General features: G+C 42.7%; 1 protein-coding gene across 6 annotated transcripts in view; it reads left to right on the forward strand.

The window, feature by feature from the left end:
* The window catches only part of NUGGC (nuclear GTPase, germinal center associated), a 60411-nt gene that overhangs the window by 21120 nt on the left and 20036 nt on the right, over window positions 1–19255 (forward strand). For 4 of the 6 annotated variants that reach the window (XM_073892545.1, XM_025873780.2, XM_025873778.2 and 1 more), the window contains 5 exons: window positions 3658–3867; window positions 9105–9280; window positions 10616–10634; window positions 10916–11005; window positions 18937–19042. In XM_073892545.1, the coding sequence (XP_073748646.1) occupies window positions 3658–3867; window positions 9105–9280; window positions 10616–10634; window positions 10916–11005; window positions 18937–19042 (601 nt within the window). The remainder of the gene's footprint in view (window positions 1–3657; window positions 3868–9104; window positions 9281–10615; window positions 10635–10915; window positions 11006–18936; window positions 19043–19255) is intronic. The other 2 variants (XM_025873781.2, XM_073892546.1) reach the window with 1 other exon arrangement.

The raw sequence follows: 19255 nt of genomic DNA on the forward strand, positions 1-19255 counted from the left end.
TTATTTTATCATGAGTCACAAGTATAAGAATTGAATCCAATTAGGAGATTTGCTCATGGCACAGTGTTTTTATTGGAAATGAGTTGATACCCGAATCAGAAGTATCCCTGCCCAAGTTCTTTTTCATTATTTATGGCTGTCAAATGAGAAATGTTAGTATCTGACTGGGGGGTCTTTTGTGCACAGGGAAGACTATTTAATAGTTACTTGAGGATTAATTAAGGATGCTTTGGGCTACAAATGTTTAAAAACGAAACCACCCAATTTATAATAGCTTAAATGAACCGGGATTTATTCATTTTCTCACATAAGAAGTCTGGAAGCAGTTGGGTTTGTGGGTTGGTTCAGTGGTTCATCAATGTCCGGATCAACACCTCCCGGGTTTCCTTGGCCTTCCCTCAAACTTGTTGCCTCATACTCATAAGTTGGCTACTGAAGTGCTGGACTTCACAGTTGGCTTCATGGAAGAAAGAAATGGATAAAAGTTGGCACCAACCACATCTCCCCTTTCCTGGGAAAGTAAAAGCTTTCTCAGAAACACCCCCAACAAACTTCTGGGTAGATTTTCTTGTTCAGAACTGGTCTCTGGTTCAATCACATGGCCTTTCCTAGCTGAAAGGGAGTCTAAAGCAAGAAGCAAATGTCTTATGATTGGCTGGGACCAATCTCAATCCACTGCCCAAACCAACCAACAAACAAACAAACAAACAAACACTATTCTGCTGGCACGGACAAAGGACAGGCTGGATACTGGATATGCAGCAAGTAGAACAACACTCTCCTCACTTCTATAATCAATATTCATTTTATTATTTCATTTTAAATTAAAGTAAAACACTTGTGGAACTAATATGTAATTTATTACAATTATACATTTAAAACCTAGTGTTTCTTGTCTCCTAAAATTCATGTTTAAAATATTGTTATTCTATTTGTAAGTCTGGATTTTTTTTGTATGAAATAAGAACAATTACTTATACTTGTTCTAAATTTTAATGTTCAGTTATCTCCTAAGGTTAACATAGCAAGTCCTCCTTAAGTAGCTAATGCTTACTTATATAATTCATCAAGTTTCCTTAGACTTTTTGTGTTAATATATATTCCGATTTAATATATTCCCTTCAGATTTAATATATTCCGTTCTCCCAAAATTTTTAAATGCTTGACCAGGTACACTTAGAAGTCAAATAAATGAAATCTTTCAAGGCACTTAGCTCTTGTGTATCTAGGAAATCAAACAAATCTAATGTCACTTCTTACATTTTAAATGGGTATTACTGTTCAAAATAATTACACCCCTAATGTCTAAAACATAGACTGAGTATGTCCAAAGAAACACAACGATTACAAAACTGTTTACTTTATCTGCACACATGCAACTTAAACCAAGTGTTACACCAAGGTATCAATATAGTATCCATTTCTTCACTACTCTGTATTTAGAAATATTCCTTCCCAATGTTACAAATTTACCCCTTGAAACTAGGAGTTGAAATACTGGTTGAAACGCAATTACAGAGGCACCTGGGTGGCTCAGTCGGTTAAGCCTCTGCCTTCCCCTCAGGTCATGATCCCAGAGTCCTGGGATGGAACCTGGACTCCCTGCTCAGCAGGGGGTCTGCTTCTCCCTCTGCCCCTACCCTCCCCACCTCCTGCTTGTGCTCTCTCTCTCTCAAAAATAAATAAATAAAATCTTAAAAGAAAATGAAACACAATTACATCTCAGTGAATGAGGACACAGATTCAAAGTTTGAGTCCAGGATTCTAGACTGGAATGAGGAAGTTGAGTTTGCCTCCCAGAATGGTTTGTCCTGAGCCAGTTTATTGGGTTGAGCCTTCTTCTTATTCAAAGGGACTTTTCAAAGCCATGCTTTTTCTTTTACATTGCCCTTAGTGTATCTGCTTTATTTATTTTTTTTAAAGATTTATTTACTTATTTCAGAGAGAGAGAGAGAGAGAGCATGAGTGGGAGGGGCAGAAGGAGAGAGAGAATCCTAAGCAGACTCCGCACTGAGCAGGGAGCATGACAGGGGGCTCATCCTCATGACCATGATGTCACGACCTGAGCTGAAACCAAGAGTTAGACACCCAACCAACCGAGCCACCCAGGTGCCCCAGTATCTGCTTTATTTTTAAATTAAAAGTCTTAAAGAACTTTTATCATCTTTTCTTTCACAATTTCTTGTTATTTGATTAGAATTGATGGAATTCCGTAACTCCCTACCCAGATTGCAACAAATCCCCTGATTTAATCTCAACTCTCTTAAGAATTTCTGTTCTTATCTTTCTCTCAGGGTCATTCTATAGATATTTATTTATTTATAAAGATTTTATTTATTTATTAGAGAGTGCATGCGAGAGAGAAACAGCATGAGAAGGGAGAGGGTCAGAGGGAGAAGCAGGCTCCCCGCTGAGCTGGGAGCTCGATGTGGGACTCTATCCGAGGACTCTGGGATCATGACCTGAGCCGAAGGCAGTCGCTTAACCAACTGAGCCACCCAGGCGCCCCTCTATAGATATTTATTAACAATGACCACCAAAGGGGCGCCTGGGTGGCTCAGTTGCTTAAGTGTCCAAATCTTGATTTAGTCTCAGGTCATGATCTCAGGGTCATGGGATCCAGCCCCGTGCTCAGTAGGGAGTCTGCTGGAAATTCTCTCTCTTTCCCTCTCCCTCTGCCCTTCTCCCCTGCCCGCCCCTCATTCAGTGCTCTCTCTCTCTCTCTCAAATAAATAAATAAATCTTTAAAAAAAATGACCACCATATATCCCAAATCTTCTTTGAAATAGTATCCCAGTAGAGATTTGCTGTCACACATGGTTGCTGGCATGAATGTGTCATTGCCCGAAGATGTGTTTAGCTAGGAACAATGGGCTGAGAACAGTTCCCCATTCCCCCCATCATTAGAACATTCTAGAAATGCCTACGCATCCAGATATTTTTTGTACTTGGAAGAGAAGTTTTAAAAACCTTTTTAAAGATCAATTTCAGACCAATTTTCAATTTGGAAAATATGGTCACTATATCACCATCAATTTTCTAGTCAGGGCTTTCTGGTAATCCTGATGTTTGCATTAGCCATGGGGGAAGAATGCCCTCTCTCCAAAATGTAGACAATTGCATATTAATAACATTAATTTTAGAATTGAAATGGAGGGCACCTGGGTGGCTCAGATGGTCAAGCATCTGCCTTCGCCTCGGGTCATGATCCCAGGGTCCTGGGATAGAGCCCGACTCAGCAGGGAGCCTGCTTCTCCCTCTGCCTCTCCACCTGCTCGTGCACTCTCTCTCTCTCTCTGTATCTCTGTGTCTTGAATGAATAAATTAAAAAATCTAAAAAGAGAAAGAATTGAAATGGAATTTCAAGGATGAAATCGTTATCCAGTGAAGCTATAACTCTGCTGAAGCCCCATTCTAACTGGCTCTGGGTTTTTCATCTATACATTAAGGAGCTTGCACTTTCTGATCTCCAGGGTCCCTTCTGGCTCTCAGAGCGTAGACCCTTGCAGATGGGATCACAGGCCTCCCGGGATCCATTGCCCAGTGCTGTTTCTTACCATTACTGAGTGTACCTTTGCTGAACCTGAATCACAGCTGATCCAGGACCGAGGAACTGGGAGAACGTCTGGTGTGTGTGACTTTGTCCTTCTTCTTCAGGCAGGAGAGCTGTCTGTCAAGCTGGACCCCTACATCCGGACTCAGAGGAGAGACCTGGATGGAGAGTCAGCCGAGACACAAATCTGGCCCTTGATCAAACACGTGGAAGTGACTCTTCCCAAATCAGAGCTGATTCCAGAAGGCGTTGTACTGGTGGACATTCCAGGCACAGGTGACTTCAACAGCAAGAGGGATGAGATGTGGAAAAAGGTGATTCTCTTTGGTGTGACTTCGTTCCCTCCTCCCTCAACTCCTCCACCCTTTCTAAAGCAACAAAGAATGCTCTGCTTTCAGCTGCAGGAATTGTATGAGCTCAGGAGGTTTAAATTCTTCTATTTTGTAGGTTCTAAGCCTCAGGGCAATGGCAGGAGAGGGGTGGCCAGAGAAACTGGGGAGAGAGGAATCATGAGGTAGGCCAGAAAGCTAGAACAAGAGCATGCGGTACAGGGGAAAAGTCAGCAACAGAGTAGACCGGTCTAGGAGTAAGCAGAGTAAATGCAGACAGAGAGGGAGAAGGGGAGACTAAGGGGTGGGTACAAAGTGCAGAAGCTGAGAGCCGAGCACCAAGGAACCAGGAGAGGACTAAGGTATTTAGTTGTAAGGCACAGAGACCTGCTAAGCAGATTGCTAAAGCAATCCCAAGCTAAGAGGGGTTAATCAATAGAGTATCCAAGGATCTCCTGAGACAGCCAGACCTCAGGGCCACCTATCAGGACAGAAGCTGCCATTTTCTCTCTCATCCTCTGCCTGGTTCTTGTGACTGTTTCTCTGTGCATTGCTCTGCAGAGACCTGCTTTTCACTTAGCTTTCTCTATGTAGTCCTTAGGTTCCATGTTGTGGAGAATGACCACCCTACCCCTGTCTCTAATGACGTTGTAGTTCATACACCTATGACTGTCTGACTTTAGTCTCTATGTGCTTTAGTTCAAATTCCTAAGAAGGAAATTGGGACCAATTACTGCACAGCTAATGATTAACCCTCTCTGGATTAAGTATCCTTAGTGCAATCAGCTGTGGCTGAGGGTGGTGGTTGAAAGTCTACTTTCAGCCAAAATCTTGGGTAGGGTTTCAATTCCCAGCAAATGAAGTTGGAGCTGACCAGGCACCTCCAGATATGTCTACAGCCCATGAGTTAAGCATTGGGGTAGTTAGATCTGTACCTAATGATTAGAGGTTGAAATATTTTTAAGAGTTTATCTCTTTGTTCATTTGTTTTTCACTCATCAAACACATAATATGTAAGACAATGTACTTAGCACTGAGGATGCAAAGATTATACCTAATAATAATAATAGCAGACATTTACCAAGCATTTACTTCGTGCTAGGTACTGATCTCAGTGAAGTCAGTTGCCCATTATCACCCTGGGGATTTTAACCCAGGCAGGGTGCTCGAGAGCTTCTCTGCTCTTAAACCCTACTATAATCCTACATGGTAAAACAAAGCTAAATTAAAAGAGCATGATCTTTAATGTTAAGAAGCATGTATGTGTGTGCCTGTATGTGTGTGTAATGTTTGTAAATGAACAGCAAAAGTAGAATCTTGCCTTTGGAAGGATACACACCCAACAATTAACAAGAGTTTCTGTGTTTACTACCACTCTTTACTATGCACACCTGTGTGCTGTTTGTATATTTTTGCATGAACATGTGTTACCTATATAACTAAAAAGCTGAAAGGAAAATAAACCACTATTGAATGAGAAGCAGAGCCTTACTTCAAGGGGCTTAGAGTCTAACAGGAGAGAAGACACCTACAGATGACTAAATCCCTGGCAGAACATGATGCATGAGAAGTCCAAGGTGCTATGAACACTCAAAAATAGAAATTACCTTCAACAAGAGACCTCATTCCTTCAGCAAACACCCACTGAGCCTCTCCTCAATTTTGCATTAGGTTTTGGATGGACAGAGACAAAGTCCTTGCCCTTGGCAGTCTTGTAGTCTGGAAGGGAATCTAATTAGTCATATTAATGAACAAACCACTTTACTTAATTATGCGGGCATAAAGTGATGAATTCTTTTTGCATGTGAGGGAAGCTTCAGAGAGGGCCCTTGAGCTCAGCAGTCACCAGAGAAGATTGTTGAGAATGGGACCCCTGAGCACTGTTCTGGGGCCAGCGAGCAGCAAAGACCCAGAGGAACGAAGGAGCCAAGTGTTGGGGGAAGGATGAGTCTTGCAGTGTGGGTGGAGGGAAGGGGCGTGGGGTGTAGAGGAGAGGGGCACAAAAGGCGAGCCTGGAAAACTCGGGGGTTGGGCTTGAATACTGCTCTTCCTGGGGAAGCTCAAAGGATAAAAGGGACCTGGGTATGTGATAGAGAGAGAAAGTGTGTCTTCAGGCAGAGGAGCTCAGGAGCACAGGGTGGCAACACGGGGACGAGGCACAAGACTGCCGCTGGAAGGGGCCCGGGAGGGAGGGCTGGGATCACTGCATTGTGATCAGCCCAGCGCTGTAGAAGGCTCCACTGGAGAGCCACTGATTCTCCGCTAGATGCAAACTTGAAATTCTGCAGATTCTGACTACGGGCCAGGGGAGCTTTAAGACCGGTTTGCAGTCAAGTTTGGGATGATAGATCAGGATGACAGCTTACAGATCATCAGCCCATGCCCCGATTTTACAGACGAGGAAAGAAGGGCTCAGAGAGAGGAAGTAATTTGCCCAAGACCACCCAGCTACTGAATGGCAGAATTTGAAACAGAGGGCAGGTTCCTACCTTCCCGACTGAGGCTCTATCTCTCCCCACAGCACCTCCTCTTAACAGTTCTCTAAGATAAAGGCAGTCCCAATGTCCTTCCCCTTGGTGGTCTGCTCAGGTCCTGACATGAGGGCCAGGGTCTCAGCTCTTGGAGTGCAATCGCCAGCCTTGGCTAGTACAGGCTAGGCCCGGAGAGCAACAGCCTAGGGAGGCAGCCAGCCTCTCTCCCTGGATGGAGCCATGGTCACTGCCAGTTATGATAAGCTGGGCAGCCTAGCAAAGACCACTCAGAACAGAGGAGCCAGCAGATCTGGCTTAGAGCACCCTCTCTGAGGAGGTCGGGCTACAGGGAAGGGATGGTTCCCAGCCTCCTCTGCTTGGCCTCAGCTCCCCTGCATTCCTGCGGTTTTGTGAGATTCCCTCACAAGGAGTGACTAAAGACTCCCCACTTTTTAGGGAGAACAGAGCACAATGCCCCCTCCCCCGTCTCTCTAGCTGCCAGCCGTGCCTTCCCTAAGCTAAGACCATTATGAACTCATGTGTCTCTCTGTCTGCCACCTTGAAGTCATGACACTTTAGGCATGCCACCTGAACTCTCTGAGGCCCCATTCTCAGCATGGGAGGGAGTTGGTGGGGGGGGTGGGGGGGATGCCACCCACCCACTCCTAAATTCAGTTGCTCTAGGTAAGCTTTTTTGTGTCTTCTGCGACTCTAACTTGACCAAATCCTGGCAGTCAGAGCCTTGTGTAGGGCCTGAAATTTGCAGTCCTCTTCTCATGTCAATAAACATTTAGGAAGCACCTGCATTTTCCCAGGACCATGGGAATACTAAGGTGAAAGAGGCTCTGCCCTTGGGGGGGGGGGTTGCTGCCTGGTATATCCTGCCATCTTCCACAACCTGATTGAATAGCGAGAAGCTTACCTCAATAGATTATAACTTGGGAAGTGGGAGGGAACAGCTGTTTTTATTTTCCTGCCTAAATGCGAGTCCATCCACATAAGGAGGAGGCTCAGGCCCATAGTTGTACGGCCTTAAACCGATCTTTTGCCTCTCAGGGGCCTATTATCTTCTCTGTGAAATGGTGAAGTTTGTCTAACTCTAAAGATTGATGGCTTTAAAATAACGATGCATAAAGCCAAGAGATCCATGGACAGAGGGTTGAGGATACTGAGCAGGTGGGGGCTCCAAACCCTCCACCTCCAGTTCAACTAAAGCAGTTCAGTTTTTAAAAATCAATTGGAAATCTTCCTAATATTTCATTTGAAAAGGCTCCACTGCAAAAACAAACTTGAAACTCAAGATTTCTCAGCCTCAGCACTGTTGACATTTTGGGCCAGGTAATTACTTGTTATGGGGCTGCTGACCTGGGCACTGAAGGATGTTTAGTAGCATCATTGTCCTCTACCCACTACCCACTACCCACTAGCTTACCCCAAGTTGTAACAATTAAACATGTCTCCAGGGGCACCTGGGAGGCTCAGTCAGTTAAGCATCTGCGTTCCACTCATGTCATGATCGCAGGGTCCTGGAATCGAGCCTGGAATCCCTGCTGAGCAGGCAGCCTGCTTCTCACTTTCCCTCTGCCCCTCCCTTGCTCATGCTCTCTCTCCTTCTCTTTCCCCTGTGTGCTCTCTCTCTCTTAAATAAATAAATAAAATCTTTAAAAAATATATTAAAATGTCTCCAGAGGCTGCCAGATGTCCTCTGGAGTACAGAATTGCCTCAAATTAAGAACCATTGGCATAAAGCAAAATAATGGTTTAATTAGCAAGTCACAAACTTGTTACACCCCTATGAGCAAAGTGCTGTCCTGAGGAACCTCAAAAAAACCTCAATCCCTGAGCTGGACCAGCTTTTCATTTATATGGAGAGGCTAAACAAGTGAAACAGTGCAGTAAGAGAAATATCACAAGGCAGCCCACGACTACTTGTCACATAAAAGTTGCATATCTAATAGAGCAATCTTTATGATTTTAATCAATTGTAATTTCATGTCCATTGCCCTTTGCAACTTGAATCCTAAGGTCCTGGCTCCTTGCCCCCACATGGTGGCAGTGTGCTGAATATGCAGGGGCAGTCAAACACGGAAATGATGCCCTCTGCTGATAACTTTGTGGTCTGGATGCATGACCAGAACTAGTTCTGCAAACACAATAATTTTCCCTAGAAGGCAACTGAGGTAAAGCAAGCCAGTGATGGATCTGGGGCTGGAGGTCTGATTTCTTGAATTCTATCAATCACTAATGCCACAAATATCTATGAAGCCTCTAAGAGGGGCCAAGCACTGTGCCTAAGGTGATGTGAATTTTCCCCTGAAAAGTGCAGCCTCTTCCCTTCAAGTACCTCACAATCTAGGGGTGGGCTGGGGTGGGGTGGTACAGAGAGCCGATCCTATACAATAACTCTGAGAGGTACCATGGTAGGTAAGTCCAGGTGCTGCAGGATGCAGAGGAGGGGTGTCCAATCCATCCTCACGTGGTCATTAGTCTCAAAGGGCAAACGGAGGTCAAGCAGAGGTTGTGGCAAGTGCAAAGGTCCTGAGGGATAAAAGAGCAAGTTACATGTGAGAAACTTCAAGAAGCTCAGCCTTGAGCTGGTACATGGAGAGTGCGGTGGGGAGAGTTGAGAGATAGGACTGGAAGAGAGATGGAGCAGAGCACAGAGGACATGAATGATACATTAAGGGGTCGTGTCCTCTACAACTGAGATGCCACTTATGTTCCTAAACCTACTGTGGTTATGTTCCACAGACCATTGATAAATGCTCAGTGATCTGGGTGATCAGTGACATCGAAAGAGTTTCTGGAGGGAGAGCCCATGAAGACCTTCTGAATGAGAGCATCAGAGCCTGCCAAAGGGGCTTCTGCAGGGACGTTGCCCTAGTGGTCACTAAGACCGACAAACTCCACCTGCCGGAATATCTAAGGTACCAGGCTGGGCTCGAGGACCTGTGGGCTTTCCTCCGTGGGTCCTGACTTCCGCAACAACAGAGCTTTGACCCCTGGACATTCCAGACCCATGTTGGGGATGAAAGGGAAGTCTGGGTGACTTCCTAGGACATTAGGACCCTTGGGTAGATTGTCCTGGGAATCTGAACATTGTGGCCCCTCTAACAGAGTAGCTGCTCAATACCCAGTAGGCTGACCCTATACAGGGTGCCACTCGTGTGTATGAGATGCAAAGAGCACCTCCTGGAGGTGTGCCCGTCCCTGCAGATATGGGATGTGTAGATGCCTCGCCAGCTGGTAGACACTTTCTATAATACTGTCTGGTGCTGCACAGCTTTGAAGTGTCAGATTCTGTTTCAGATTTTAAAGGCATTTGGAGCAAGGTTCTCGATGTTTCAGAACTTTGGCCAAAAGTAACAGCATTCTTACAGAGTCAAATTCTGACAAAATTTTAGTGGAAGGTAAGCATTTTAATAGATGTTAAGATACGCTGGTTTCCGCAGGGATCTGTGTACTGCCATAACCAAGGAAGCTATAACTTACCCTCTCTGTGGGCACACTTCGCAAGTGCCGGCTGGTCTGTCCTGGGGGCACAGGGCACGTAGTCACCAGATATAAGGTCATTAATGCTTCTCTAATAAGAGCATCCTTACTGGTCACCTGTCATCTCTGCCCTTCCCCCACACCCACTGAAACCTGAATCCGTGTCTCCAGGAATTCACTAAGCAGAGACACCTTCCCGGGTAAAGAAATAGGCCAAGGATTTTCCCCCAACTTCTTGCTTTCATGGGCTAGGTTGGAACTAAAGCTTCAATTTTTTTTTTTTCACCTGCAGGCTCCCGTCATCCTGCCCCCTGCCCCAGAATAGTATCTCTAGCTCTCCCTTCCAGTGTCAGCTCTGCAACTGACCGTGATTCAGCTGGATTTATGAAACCTTTATTGAACACTGTAGTAGGGGCTGCAGATTCAAAGGGGCATAGAGCCTAGTCACTGAGACCACTGTCTTATAAGAAGGTTAAAAGTTATAAAAGAGGAACAAGCAAAGTGGCTATGGGGACCCAGAGAGAGGGGGCTGCATTTTGATTGGGCCGGGGGGGCGGGGTCACAGAAAATTCCACCACCAACAAAGCACTGAGAAATAAAGACACTTGTTTCAAGTGGACACTGCAGGTGGACCAGAAGAGAGGACATTTGGACCAAAGAAAGCTTATGTAAAGGTGTTAAGGCACAACTGTATATGCTGCTTTTAGGGAAAGTTGAGACTGCTGTGACACATAAAATGAGTTAAGTAATTGTTACGATTTTCATTTCAGGGAAAGAAAAGTGGGAAATGTAAGTACGGACTAGTTACTTTTATTTTTTAAGTTCTAATGGTAGATAATTTATATACAAAAATTGCACACATTTCATGTAACAACTTAAGAGTTTGGACATATGCATGAACTAGTTATTTTTAATAATACTTTTCATGATTAATATTATAAAATTCAAATATGTACACATTAGTCTGGCCCAAATGAAGATACGCCAAAAACAATTGTGCAGCATATCACCATATCACTCTTGATAACCCTGGACCCTTTGCCATGCTTTCATTTCTTTCTCCAATCTAGCGAGCTATTTCAAGTCAGAGGGAGGCTGTTTTAGAAAGAAATGAAATGATAAAACTACAACGGAATAGAATTCTCAAGGAAAAACTCAAGGTGAGTTAACAGATTTCCCTATGTATTTTTCGACTTTTCAACCACTCAGATTTTCAGAAACAAATGTCTATTGGATCCTGTGTAGTAGCCACATCAAAAGCTTTGGAGCAGACAGTTTGGAGTTAACTTAGTCCTACCGGTTAATAACTTTGTGACTTTAGGCAAATTACTGTTCCTCTCTGAGCCTCCGCTTTCTCATCTGTAAAATGAGGAAATGATAACATCTACCTCCTGTGGTTGCTGGAAGGATGGGATGAGTGTATGGTCCACTGAGAAATATGTGCAGGTAAAATCAGAGATCACCACACTGTTTGAGGGTGATTTGCCGGAGGAACGCATAGGGTGCTGTGGGGACACACGATCTTCCTCAGATCATGCTGGCAGGTGCGGGGGGAGGGTGTTGCAGAGAGGTGCAGGGAAAACTCCTCATGCTCCTGGGCAGAATTTTAAAGAACCAGTAGTCTTTAGTAAGGTGAGGAAGTGGGAGAAAGGGCCTTCTGCAGGAGCGTTGGGAGATAAGGCCTGAGCTATTTTTTATTTTTTAGAGAGAGAGATTGAGAGCCTGAGCAGGGAGGTGCGGGGGGCGGGGTGGTGGGAGTGGGAGGGCGGGAAGGGCAGAGGGAGAGAGAGAGAAAATCTTAAGCAGTTTCCACGCCCAGTGCAGAGCCAGACACAGGGCTCGATCTCACGACTCTGAGATCGTGACCTGAGCCGAAATCGGGAGTCAGACCCTTAACTGACTGAGCCACCCAGACACCTGCCCCCCCCCGAGCTGTTTTTCAAGCTTGAGAAATTGTTCTGTGGGAATCTTGGCATTTTCTTAAATTATTTTTGTTATTCTGCCGCTAAAATAGTTATAGACATAAAACTCCTTACTATGATTGTCTTATACAAGGATAAAACTGAAACCAGTTTTAAGATAAGCTGTAAACAAAACATAGAAGTGTTATGTCAGGGTTAGTATAATGTGATAGATGTTTTGGTTTTGCTGAAACTAAATCTTTGGTGCTGGGTAATAGTAAAAACATATGGCCTGATGTCCAGTTCTATATTTAATTGCATTCTGTCGTTTGAATTCAATTACACTGATGCAGAAAACGTCTGATGTACAAAGTGGAATTGAAAATTTCAAAGCTTTTGTCTCTAATTCAGAATAATCAGATCTCATACTTAAGCCAAAGGCTTTGACCAACCAATTCTTAAATGCTGGTTTTAATGAGGCAATAACTGAGCAAAGCTGTTCTTATTCTTTTCAGTTGTTCTTGTTGGCATTCAAGAAATATGCATTTAATGAGTACCTCATCATATTGTTTCTGGAAACAAAAACAAAATATTCAATATACAATTCACAACTATATCGCTAATAAATATGGCGCTTTGGTGCGTCTGGACAACAGTGAGTCAGCTTGCAGGGGGACTGTTGTTCTATTATCATATAAGTCTTTTTTAGGTCTGCACACCTATACCTCTGAGGGCCAGGTGATACCTTAATTCTCCAACAACTTTACTTCAATCTTAATCAACCCTTCACTTGTACTGCATGGAGCAAATTTAATCTTAATCATAGAAAATATGAGGCAGGGATGCCTGGGTGGCTTAGTTGGTTAATTAACTGCCTTTGGCTCAGGTCATGATCCCAAGGTCCTGGGATCAAGTCCCACATCGGGCTCCCTGCTCCGCAGGGAGTCTGCTTCTCTCTCTCCCTGCTGCTCCATCTGCTTGTGTGTGCTCTCTCTCTCTCTTTCTCTCTGACAAATAAATAAAGTCTTAAAAAAAAAAAGAAAATGTGAGGCAGAAGTTGAACATAAAGCAATCATTCATATAGATGTCTATGGCTTATTTTTTATTATAAAAATAAAAATTAGGAAAACATGTTGTAAGAAAAATGACAGACCCCTGAGACTCCATTTGTAGACCTCAGTCTGGAAATACTATGTATTTTAGAAAGATTGTTTTCTCAGCATTAAGGAGAATGGATGGGGGAGGGGCGAGTAAAGACTGGATGCAGAGAGACCGTTTGGGAGGCTTCTCCTGTAATCCGGCTTGAAGTGCCGAGAGCTTGAACAGGGCAGTCACCATAGGACTAGAGGAGAGGAGATGCGTTCGAGAGATATTAGTGAGTTCACATCCACAAGACTGGATGACTACTTGTATGTGGCAAGTGAGAGAGAGCTGGGTGTTTACATTCTCATTCTTAGACACGTGCTTGGAGCTGGTTATTACATAGCATTTTACCTTTGCTTTAGGGTACCTTTAACGAAAACCATCCTATCCTCCTGTGTGTCTCTCCTTTCCTTTCATGCTATTAACACACTCACAACACTTCTTTTTTTTAATTGAAGTACAGTCTACACACAATTTTATATTAGTTTCTGGGGTACAACATAGCGATTCGACAATTCTATACATCACAAAACGATCGCCACAAAATAAGTCTGTTATCTGTCATCATGTTATTACAGTATTAGCGACTATAGTCCCTATGCCGTACTTTACATTCCCATGACTTATTTAGTTTGTAACTGGAATTTTGTACCTCTTAATCCCCTTCACCTATTTGGCCCATGCTTCCATCCCCCGCCCCTCTGGCAACCACCAGTCTGTTCTCTGTATTTGTGAGTCTGTTTCCATTTTGTTTTGATTGTTCATTTGTTTTGTTTTTTACATTCCTTATAAGTGAAATCATACGGTATTTGTCTTCCTCTGTCCGCCTTATTTCACTTAGTGTAATTTCCTGTAGGTCCATCCGTGTTGTTGCAAGTGTGACAAGATTCCATTCTTTTTTATGGCTGAGTATTATTCCACTTATGTGGAATATCCATTCAGCCATCAGTGGACACTTAGGTTGCTTCCATATCTTGGCTATTATTAATAATGTTGCAGTGAACAGGAGGGTGCATAGATCTTTTCAGATTAGTGTTTTCATTTTCTTCAGATAAATATCCAGAGGGGAATTGCTGGATCACATGGTATTCTATTTTTAATTTTTTTCAGGAAATTCCACACTGTTTTCCACAGTGGCTGCACCAAATCTGCAATCCCACCAACAGTGCACAAGGGTTCCTTTTTCTCCACACCCTCACCAACACTTGTTGTTCCTTGTGTTTTTGATACTAGCCATTCTGACTGGTGTAAGGTGATATCTTGTGGTTGTAATTAGCCTTTCCATGGTGATTAGTGATGTTGAGCATTTTTCATGTGTCTGTGGACCATCTATATGTCTTCTTTGGAATGATGTCTATCCAGTTCCTCTACCCATTTTTAATCAGATTACTTGTTTTTTGGGGGGTGTGCCCAAGCATGAGCTCTTTATATATTTTGGATATTAACTCCTTATCACATATAGGATTTGCAAATATCTTCTTCCATTCAGGAGGTTGCCTTTTTGTTTTGTTGACAGTTTCTTTCTCTGGGCAAAAGCTTTTTAGTTTGATGTAGTCCCAATTGTTTATTTTTGCTTTTGTTGTCTTTGCCTGAAGAGACAGATCCAAAAAAAAAAAAAAAAATACAATGTCCAAAAGTTTATTACCTATCTGGTCTTTTAGGAGTTTTATGGTTTCAGGCCTTACATTTAGGTCTTTAATCCATTTTGAGCTTATTTTTGTATCTGGTTTAAGAAAGTAGTCTAGTTTCATTCTTTTGCATGTAGCTGACCAGCTTTCCCAACACCATTTATTGAAGAGACTGTGTTTTCCCCATTGTGTATTCCTGCCTCTTTTGTTGTAGATTAATTGACCATACAAACATGGGTTTATTTCTGGGCTGTCTATTCCCTTCCATTATCTATGTGTCAGTTTTTGTGCCAGTACCATACAGTTTTGATAACTATAGTTTTGTCATATGGTTTGAAATCTAGATGCATGATACCTCCAGCTTTGTTTCTCTTTCTCAACATTGCTTTGGCTATTTGGGGTCTTTTGTGGTTCCATATAAATTTTAGTGTTATTTGTTTTAGTTCTGTGAAAAATACTGTTTGTATTTTGATAGGAATTGCCTTGAATCTGTAGATTGCTTTGGGCTGTATGGACATTTTAATGATATTAATCCTTCCAATCCATGCTAACACACTTAACAACACTTCTGACATCTGTGTTGGGATTTTTTTTTTTCCCACCCTAAGCAATTCTCTGTGATACTATGATTTTTTTTTTTTTTTTTTTTTTTAGTTAACATATAGTGTACTGTTAGTTTCAGGGGTAGAATTTAGAGATTCATCAGTTGCATATGACACCCAGTGCTCATTAACATCCCATGCCCTCCTTAATGCCCATCACCAGTTACCCCATCCCCTCACCCACCTCCCCTCCAGCAACCCTCAGTTTGGTTCCTATAGTTAAGAGTCTCTTATAGAGTTTGCCTCCCTCTCTGTTTTTGTCTTATTTTATTTTTCCTTCCCTACCTCGATGTTCATATGTTTTGTTTCTTAGATCCACATATGAGTGAAATCATATGATATTTGTCTTTCCCTGGCTGACTTATTTCATTTAACATAATAGCCTCTAGTTCCATCCACGTTGTTGCAAAATGCAAGATTTCATCCTTTTTGACAGCTGAGAAATATTCCGTGTGTGTGTGTGTGTGTGTGTGTGTGTGTGTGTGTGTGTGTGTATGCCACATCTTCTTTAGTCATCTGTTGATGGACATCTGGGCTCTTTCCATATTTTGGCTATTGTGGACATTGCTGCTATAAACATTGGGGTGCATGTGCCCCTTTGAATCACTATTTTTGTATCCTTTGGATAAATACCTAGTAGTACAATTGCTGGGTCATGGGGTAGGGCATCCTACTCAAGCTGAAAATATCTTCCTGGACATAGTATCAGATCCCACAGGTGAAGGGCTCAGTCCCACAAGACTGCCCCCTACTTCAGATGCCAGTTGCAAATAGTAGGTCCCTAGTTTACCCACAACTTCTGTCTGACTTGGCTACAAATTGAAGATCCCCATGACCTCCTCCCCCTTGGATTCAATTATTTGCTAGAACGACTCACAGAATGCAGTGAAATAATCACTTACATTTACCAGTTTTTTTCTAAATATAATAAAGTATAAAAGATACAGATGAACAGCCAGATGAAGAGATATATAGGGAAAGGCCTGGGAGGAACCCAAATGCAAGAACTTCTGTCCCCATGGAATCGGAGTATGTCACCCTCCCGTTATGTGGATGTGTTTGCCCACCTGGAAACTCTCTAAACCCCATACTGTTGGGGTTTTATGGAGGTTTCCTCACATAGGCATCATCAATTACTCTATTCCTAGCCCCTTTACCCTCTCTGGAGATTGGGGGTGGGATGGAGTGGGGCTGAAAATTCCAAACTTCTAATGACCTGATCTGTGACCAGCCCCCATTCAGGAGCTCACCCAGAGTTGCCTCATTAGAAAAAGAAGACACTCCTATCACTTAGGAAATTCCAAGGGATTTAGGATCTGTGTCAGGTACGAAGACCAAATATTAGAATAAGAGATGCTTCTAGTGCTCTTATCACTTAGGAAATCACAGTGGTTTTAGGAGCTCTGTGCTGAGAACTGGGGACAAAGACTAATGTTAGAACCAAATATTATCCTAGCATCCCTATTTATAAGGAATTTAGGAGCCCCTGCATCAGAAACCGGGGGAGAGACCAATACATATAATTTTTTTTTCTTATTACTATTACTTATTTTACTTAGTTTGAGGATTATAATGGACTCGTGGCTTTTCACAGAATTACTGTGTTCTTTTTGATGTTCCAGTTCACCTCTTGGCCAATGGGAGCCTTTAATTTAAGCTGGTTCCATTTAGCCTTACCCAGACATTTTAAAAATATTTTTGCTCTTTGGCAACAACAAGATACCCAGGCTCCTTTTATTTTTTTCCTGCCCCAAGATATGGACCTCCTACTCTGAAAGAAACTTGGGTTTCTTTCAGTAAAAAATAATACTAAAAATGAAAGTTGGGGTGCTAGGGGGTCCATATCAAATGATTTCATATAAGCAAAAGAAGTGGGCAGGGTGCTATCACTGCAAAATTATTTTAATGACAAAGCTAGAAAAGATAGATTTTTTTTTTGAAAATGGGGTCATGATTTATATTACTGATCTCAAGCTAACTCCAGCTTTATTATCCCCCTTTGATTCTGCTTTTATCTAGTATCCCTTCTATTTTGAGCTGTAGGCTTTCTCATCTCTCATATATAATATCTTCTTACAAACTTTAATATCTATGGTGTTATACACTGTCCTAACCAACCATGTGCGTAAATTGTAACAGTGACTCATCTTTCCATGGGATAATTGGATGAATATCTACTCACCTCTTGGATCCTACTTTCCAGCTGTAACTATTTCTACATCTCTTTTATAATAATATGGAACCTGCATACTGTAGTCACTTCATTGGCACTATAAAAATATTTCTCTACTATAATAACAAACATAAGTGTTAACTAATCGTCAATAATTTTTAGAAGAGGTATACAGAATTTAGAGCAAGATTTTAAATAATGTAAACACCTAGACACAGCGAGGCATACTCCTCTCTTTCAATTGTTCTAAAACCCTACTTAAATTTAATTCCACATCAGTTTTATCTCCCAGTAGAAAATAGTTTCAACTTTCCCTAAACTTTTTTTGCTAGAGTCAAAACTCTATCAGAAGGGGGGAAAAGTTAATCTTGGCAGATCCTTTGTATAATTTCAGCCCTGACTGAAATTGTGGGGCTGCTGGAAGCTTACCCAGGCATCTCTATTCCAGCCTTGACTGCATGGGCTTACAGCTTGCCAGACATGTGGTCTCTTGCCTCTCCCTGTGGACTACTCACTCAGCTTTTTTGCATCTTTGCATCAGAAAGAGATCGACAACTCTCTACAGTTTCATACTGCCCCCAAACACCCATGCACACACACACAACCCTTTATGGTTTTTCTCTCTTTCTTTCTTAGATTTATTTATTCATTTGAGAGAGAGAGGGAGAGGCGGGGAGGGGCAGAGGGAGAGGGAGAGAGAAACTTTAGCAGACTCTGTGCTCAGCATAGAGCCCGATGCGGGGCTCGATCTCACGACCTGTGATCACGACCTGAGCTGAAACCAAGAGTTGGACACTTGACTGGCTGAGCCACCCAGGCACCCCTTCTTTTCTTTTAAGTGAGAATAATGAAAGATTATGGAACAATATTTGTGTCTAATCCCAATGTGACTTCTCTGTGATCATGATTTTTCTAATCATAAAAAAGATTTCCTCACATTCTTAAGTCCTTGACATTTAAAACCATGATTTACTTAAATGTTGCTCTGCTTTTAAATGTGTCTGATTACTCACTAAGCACCCAGCTAAGAAACTTGCATTTTCACAGCACCTTTGCCCCGTGTTGTGTGGTGTAGGTAAATATTTAACAACCAGCCCTCTGTTTAAAAAGAAAAGAAAAGAAACAAACCAAAAAAGCCCCGATTTCTAGCATTTGCTGATTCCCAAGGTGTAATACTCCCACCATTGCCAAGTTCAAGCTACCAGGGTGATGTCACTAAAGGCGGAGTTGGGGAGAACTGTGAATCGGCTCTTAGGAACAGGTGCAGCCGGCTCTAGCACGTCGCTGCCTTTGCTGGAGTTGGGCTTTTTTGTGTTTTTTCCATAAAGCATCCTGGTACTTTTCCTCTCTCTGAACATTTCAGTACACTCTGAACTATTTTCTCTACACATTTCCTTCTAGAATTGCTATTCTTAGCTCCCAATAGAATAGTTTCTATGCAGTGGTTTTCTTACAATGTCCATCCTTGTGAGGTGTGGACAGATGGGAACACCTGATGTACAGGTGTGCTGTGTTCTTTAAGGGGCTCTTGCCGGGTTGAGAGTGAGTGAGCGGAAGCTGGCTGAAGGTTCTCATAAGGCCTGCACATTGTTTCCTTCACCATGTTTGAGTTATTCTGTTCCCTGTGTATCTCTCTCACTTCAGAGAAAACTGCCCGCAGACTCCAAGGTTCTGGAGGCTTCCGATCTAGTGTACACAGTCAGCGCCCAGGAGTACTGGCAGCAGGCTCTCCTCACTGAGGAGGAAACTGGTAATTTATATATATTTTTTTTATCTCAATCACTAGAATTCTCAAGATGAAGCTCCGCACATTGAATTAACTCTCTAGAATTTTCTGTGTGTCATTTCCAGCTTGTCGCAGTTTCTATACCTATTAGCAGATGTATCTGTTTTTCTCTCTGCATTGTTGTGGTGCCTGAGACCACAGTTCCTATTTCATCCAAATTTTACCAAGAGTTGGTAG

Source organism: Callorhinus ursinus, unplaced genomic scaffold (assembly GCF_003265705.2).
Source record: "Callorhinus ursinus isolate GAN/ISIS: 27379988/994484 unplaced genomic scaffold, GSC_fseal_2.0 scaffold4, whole genome shotgun sequence".
NCBI classification, from domain to species: domain Eukaryota; kingdom Metazoa; phylum Chordata; class Mammalia; order Carnivora; family Otariidae; genus Callorhinus; species Callorhinus ursinus.